Below are 6,906 nucleotides of genomic sequence, written 5' to 3'. Positions count from 1 at the left end.
TAAAAGAAGCTAATCCATTTGTGTTGGCTTATTAGAAGCTACACATTTAAGTTGTAGTTTTCAAGAGGCTCTGAAGAAGTGAAAGCAATACAAAAATAATGCTCATATATACATATTTTTTTTAGTAACAGTAATGTAGACATTGAGTGTAAAGTATGCAAACAACAATATAATAGAAACCTGGAATGGTATCCAGTTCTAGGGAAGGTGTGAAGTTTCTCTTGTAATCTAACGCATAAGGTCAGATGTAAAGTATCCAGTCATAGTGGGTATTTAACAGCTGAAGCCATTTAATGGCATGATTAAGACTATCATGTGAAAATCACTAAATTTGGCATCACTAATTTGAAAGTATTCAGCACCAACTTTGTACCTAAAAAACTGTAATGCAAGATAATTTGGAAAGTCTTTCAAGCAAACATGGTAAACCTACACCATGTTTAACAGGCTTCCACAGAATCAGAGCCTTCTTGCAAGAACTGAAGTATACATGACCTTGGTTAAATGTTTCAGCTAGTTTATATACTGATATTCAATATTTGTATATATAGTACATATATATATCTATCTATATATATATATATATGTGTGTATGTCATATATCTATACACACACACCTTGCTTACATTCTAAAATATCAATGGTATTTAGTTTACAGTAAACACATTTTTGTGGTCATTTCACAGTACCAACATCAAAAGCTAGTATTTTGGTCGCATCACCTTAATTTTTCTTGGTGACCCTTGGGTCTTTTTTTTAATGTTTTACTTTTTTGTTTTATTCTTTTTTTATTCTTTTTTTTTTAAATATGGACATATATTACACCTGAATTGATATCACAGATGATTGATCTGTAACTGACTGACGGCAGACGCTTGAGGTTGTCGAAAGAAAGCAAAGTAGTAACTCCATAGCTCTGATTTTTTTTTTTTTTTTTTTCCCAGATCAAAACTGATATTAAGTGGTAAAGAAAAGAGAGCCATTTACACATACACAATGCAAAAGAAGTAAACATGTACACTATTTCATTCATTACAGTCCACTTACCATCACTAAATGTTCTTATAAAAAGTGGACTACGGACTTGCCTTTCACAACAACACACGAGACTGCTAATCATCTGCAGGTTGGAAGATGCATGGAAATGACCACGAGTTAGTGGGGAGAAACTTGTCATCACGCTGGGTTTCAAATCACCACGAAACCCTTCAACAGGCATGCAGCAAGGATATGTTATATTAAGTATTTACATTAGGCTTCAAAAGAAAAAGGTTAACCAAGAATGTGAGCCTACACTGCATTTGATTACTTGATGCTTGTTTGGTTATAAAACAATCAAACAGTGTATAGGTTCAACATATGAACACATTATGATTACAACTACATGGCTAAGCAAATTAATACAGTGTATTAGATAGTCCCATATACAAGGAAGTATACACTTAATATGCACTACAGATTTAAATCAAGTTTAAAAGTTCAAAACATTCCAGAAGTAAATTTTCAGAATTGACAGCTAATCTAAATTATAAAAAAGTCTCATACACCGTCTTATGTCCTATGACAGGATATAAGGGAAGTGTTAATATAAAATCTGTAGGACAAGGGTTAACAATCACATCAACTTAATTGTTTTTTAATTGTGTAATTTAAACAAAAATGTAATGGCTGCTGTCTTAGATGTAAGACATTTCTTATGGTTATTTTTAAAACAACAATAATACTTAAAAAATGTAATAATAAAAAACTACAACCTTTCAGGTGAAACAACAAATAACATGATTCTTGTAACTCGTTGTGGAATTCAGTCCTACAATATAGTTAATGTGTTCAGTTCTGTCCAAGCACTGCTCCAATAACGTAACATTTCAACGTGCTGCAATACTCCGGAACATCACAATACTACAACAATGCTTGGCTAACATGCACAAAAGTTTACCACACTAAATATAACACAGGTGCCGGTTCTTTGTATCAAAATATGAACAATAAGTATAACCATGGTTATGCTAAAAAATAAAAAAATAAAAAAATAAAACAATAAGATATTCTTTTTAAACAGGGAAAGAAAAAAGACTTCCTCGACTTTTAACGTTTTCCAAAATAGAGTGTGTAAAGGTAAAATTTTTTACACTTCTCTGCCCATGAGAAGGATCTGATGATACGAAACAGGCATTTGCTCAAAATGAAAGAAAAAAAAAAAAAAAAAAAATGATCAGACAAGAATTACATCTATCGTTCAATTGAAATGTTCATAGCTGGATTAAATCCCTTGGATAACTTGAGAGAAGTCTTACAAATAAAGTCACATGAGATACACACATGCGTTGCTCAACTAGTAAACCATCTTTTTTTCCATAAGAAATGTCAGCATATCAACAGCTCTATTTGAGCAGATTCAGAATTCTTTAGTGTCAACTGTTGTATAAAGTCTCCCTCCCTTCTTAGTCTCCACTTCAAAAACCATTTACTCTTTCTACTTTTATGAAGTAGAAACTATTATGATAGAGCAAAACATGTTTATACAGACTCATGTGTTTACTTGAATATTAGTGCGACTAGACAGGCACCGGGTTATCTAACCTAACCTACATTATCAGGTACACAAACTCAGCCATTTCGTGCTAGTTTGGACTTGCCATAAAATCTCCAATTTCCTTGTTACAAAAAACACAATTTAACAGAACATAAAAAAAGACAGAAATAAGAACTAATTCTTGCTTCATTCTGAGAGACTGCAAGTACAACTTCTACTTCTGTGAAAAAGTTGGCTTTCCAAAGGGGGAAAAAAAAAAGTAAATTACACATATTACCATACACATCTGTTGCAAAAGGCAATAAAGCATGATAAAACTTGAGGTAATTCATTGTGCACATGAAATCATTTTCAATTCCATATTTTACAATTTGTTTGTATATAAAGAGTGTTCCTCCTCTCTAACATTATCGCCATTCACACAAAACTTATTGTACATTTCACAGAGGCAAGCACTAGAGGTGTGTTCTTTAAAGCTAATTATAATTTCTATTGCCTTTGGAGTATTATCCACAGAACAGAAAGAAAAGTTTATTTCTAATTTATCTTGTTATATCTGATGTGAATGAGTGCCAATGCTGTGTGTACATGAATGTCAAACTACTCAACCATGTTGATATAATTGAGAGAGAGATACATATACATATACGTACACGTACACGTACACGTACACGTACACGTACATGTACACATACATGTACATGTACACGCACACCCACACACACACATATATACAAACATACATACATCCATACATAATATATATATATATATATATATATATTATATATATATATATATATATATATATAAAATGGGCTTATTGAAAGATGAGACAACATATTTCAAATCCTCCTTAACCCACTTACGATGGGGGCATTCCAGCCTTGAATGTCCCAATGCCGGGGCGTTCGAATTATTAGGCCTAAATCAATTAAATGGCTGGCACAATACTGTGCCGCCCGGCCACTGGGCTTTTGAATGCGCGGTACAGTACTGTACCACCCGTCCAGAGAGGGTTAATTTCATCTTCAGTCTGATGACAAAATCATTGATGACAAAACTGCTGTCCTATCTTTTAACAAAACTTTTTTGTATATAGTGGGGTTTTCCGCCTGTTCACGTATGCAAAGTGTAAGCGATTTTCAACAAATACTAAGCTTAATGCCCTGAAATGCAACACTAAAGCTGCATCTGCTCTGCAAAGGCAATGAAATATTCCTTATCTAATATGTCTATGTGCTAATATCTAAATACTAATCTTTTGTATACAAATAATAAAAAAAAGAACACTACCTACATTCCAAAACTATAATTTGCTGTTAAAATAGTGAATAACTATAGGGTATTTTGCATATATTTTCGAAACAGGATGCTGATTTTATATAATAAACTTTGTTTCTGTTCATTACAGTAACATTTCTATATAGAAAAGTTTTTTTGTTCACTTTTCTTGCTGTTCCCTTTAGCAAACAACTACAATGTCTGCCTTTGTAAACTGTGAAGAAGGTGAGTACCTAGTTCTGCTAAAGAGCAATTACTGGGGGTTACAGGCATCACCTGCCATGATCGTAACCTTTGGTTGCAGAATAAATACTGCAAAAAAAAGCTGAATCATAGCTTTATAAATGAATCCACTTTCAGTTTAGGAAATGGAAAATCTATGGCAAGCCTTACACTAGTACAGAAACATACACTTCTACTTTCTTGTTATAAAGTGTCTATCAAATATTACCTTAAAACTACTTATATCATAAATATCAACCAGCAGGAATGCTACAGACCAACTTACATACACTTTTCACTTAAAAACTAATAAAAATTATGTAATCTATATAAACAAAACACCAAAGCTGCAACAAAAATATTCTATATAATGTATTAGAGAAAGCTCTGTTCTCAAGACTCTATAATGCACAACAATACTTTCACAGTGGTAATATTAATAACCAAATGAACAAGCGTTGGTGGACCTCAGGGCAGTAGAACTCTCAGAGAATGTTTTATCTGTGAAGAGTTTGCCTTGGTTTTCCACACTGAATTAACCTGGACTAATTTTCAACATAATAAATCTGCAGAAAATTACATAGTGCAATACTGCCCTAGGGGTTTTACAGGATCTGTTAAGAAAAAAATTAACAATAACACGTTTTGTTTTGTAGCAATCAATCGTTCCTCTGACTGTCACAGCCTACGTCTCGTGCGAAAAAGCAAAGCCTCACTAACTCATTTCTCTTCTAAAAAGAATGAAGCTAGTTCTATTTCTGTACCATTCATCCCTCACGGATGAATATATCACAATCGTCATCTAGCATCTACCAATCCTTTTTTTCCTAACTAAGGTTTCGGCTTCCCTTTATTGGGGGAGGGGGAGATCCATCACCCCACTTGTTACAGCAGTTGCTTTGGGTAAAGTATATGGGTTAATTCTGTACATATTACTTATCTACACTTCCAATTCTTAAAAATTCCTTAAAGCTTGTTGCTTGCTAAGCTATGGCCTCAGTGCATATTACTGAATCCATATGTAATCCTCATGTATGCAGGGTCATGGATTAATGCAAATACAGCAATTCTTTGTGAAGCATTGCAGTGGTGGTTTATTCTTGCCATTTACTGATGTGGGTGCATGAGTTCGGGTGGATCTGAGCACCTCAATCTGCACCAACACGTGTTTAAACTTGGAGATTTCAGCGAGGTGAGAATCCATTGTTGCCATTGGATGTGGGACTGGCAGCCAAATTGGTATCATTGAAGGTTTTGGTTATTTCCTCCAGTCCTCCACTCTGATCTCCGTTCTGACAGTTCTCAATGACACGATTCACAAATTCTGTGGTGTGGCCGGCAATTCTCAGTTCTGTCGAAACAAGAAATAGTTATAACCTAATCCACCAATGTATGAATATTGTTATTCACACTTAGGAATACAATTCTTTTAGCTGACTTTACTTTCAGAGCCACATAATTGACACTATTTAATGAAACATCACAATAAAATATAAATAGGGGTAGATATTTGCATATTTTTTGAAGAAAAAGAAGTATCACTGTTGAAGATCTATTTAAATACTGTAATATGGGTGTTGGAAGTACACAAAAGAAAAAATATCTCACAAAATTTCAACACTTGGATAGGCAAACAACTGTTGATAAAAGCCAATACTTACTGCTCCTTAACTTGGCAATCTTTTCAAGATGTTGTGAAACAGATAGCTGATGGTTCTGTGGTGGGGTGCCTGGTAGAGCCTGGTGATGGTTGGTAGGCATATGTGCATTCCCTCCACACTCTATCTTCTTCAGCAGAGATCCTCGCGCCTCCTCTAGAAGCTGAAGCATTCCCTTGTGCTCCTGCTCCAATCCGTACAACTTGATCTTGTTCGCTTCGTGCTGGGCTTTCTTCTTCAAGCGACAGGCTCTGTGAAATATAATATATTTGAAGATTTTCTATTTTTCTTTCCAAATGTTCAAAATTACCTTGCAGATCAAGCATTCAAAGAAACAAGTAGAAGCATATCCTCTGTACATTTGTTTCACACATTCTGTTTCACGAAATTATATTTCATATATTATAAATCACGCAATACTAACCTCGATGCTAATTTGTTCTTCTCTTTTCTGGACTTGGGTCTCACGTTGAATGGGAGTTCAGATACAGGTGTCAAATCATTTATTGTCTGAAAGAAGAGGTTTATACATTCTGATATCTTTAGAATATCTGGACCAGGTAAATGCTATAGCATGCTGATAATATTAATTTGTCTCTGCTACAACAGAAATAAAAACAACACAAACTTATCTCCATCATATTTCATATTTCATTATCTGTGTAATACACATCATAACGTAAAAGATGCAATACCTTGTTCAGCTTGTCGAGTTCTCTCCCAATGTTGACTAATTTGCGGGGATTTGGCGTTAGGTCATTTCCATCGCCCCTTCGGGCTTTTCCACTGTGTGTTAAGGATAAACTGGGGGCAATAAAATCTGATCTTCTTCTAGTGGTACATATCTACTGGAACTACAATATAACCATAATCTACAAGCAATTTATTTCAAGGAAGTATGCTTTTAATGGATAATCCTAAAATTAATAATACAGAGAGACTGTATACTTTAAAGCAAGAAAATAAATACTTTTTAATCTCCTACATATTCGCCATCATTTTACTCTTCAAATATTACTTTCCTCTTGTAACAAAAAGCACAAATGACTTCATAAAACTTTTAACTAGAAAATGAACTCTTGAACAATCAAATCATGATAATTGTGGTAATATTAAACTCTGATCCTATAATTTAATTCAATACCTGTGTTTTATGCCTTGAATTGAGCAGAGTGGGGAGAACACCGGATCCATGATTGATGGCAG

General features: G+C 34.0%; 1 protein-coding gene across 4 annotated transcripts in view; it reads right to left on the bottom strand.

Moving 5' to 3' along the window:
• Positions 1 to 723: 723 nt before the first annotated feature.
• REPTOR (repressed by TOR) overlaps positions 724 to 6,906 on the bottom strand; it is a 60,406-nt gene continuing 54,223 nt past the window's right edge. For all 4 annotated transcript variants that reach the window (XM_043029335.2, XM_043029337.2, XM_043029334.2 and 1 more), the window contains 5 exons: positions 6,845 to 6,906; positions 6,396 to 6,504; positions 6,125 to 6,210; positions 5,704 to 5,951; positions 724 to 5,393 (listed from right to left, as the gene is read on the bottom strand). The exon at positions 6,845 to 6,906 is cut by the window's right edge and continues 143 nt beyond it. In XM_043029335.2, the coding sequence (XP_042885269.1) occupies positions 5,227 to 5,393; positions 5,704 to 5,951; positions 6,125 to 6,210; positions 6,396 to 6,504; positions 6,845 to 6,906 (672 nt within the window). In that variant the 3' untranslated portion in view covers positions 724 to 5,226. The remainder of the gene's footprint in view (positions 5,394 to 5,703; positions 5,952 to 6,124; positions 6,211 to 6,395; positions 6,505 to 6,844) is intronic.

This window comes from Penaeus japonicus, unplaced genomic scaffold (assembly GCF_977035675.1).
Source record: "Penaeus japonicus unplaced genomic scaffold, GWHDUDI00000001_assembly GWHDUDI00000024, whole genome shotgun sequence".
Lineage (NCBI taxonomy): Eukaryota > Metazoa > Arthropoda > Malacostraca > Decapoda > Penaeidae > Penaeus > Penaeus japonicus.
The sequence above is the reverse complement of the archived record's forward strand: the minus strand, read 5'-3'. Positions and strand labels throughout refer to the sequence as shown.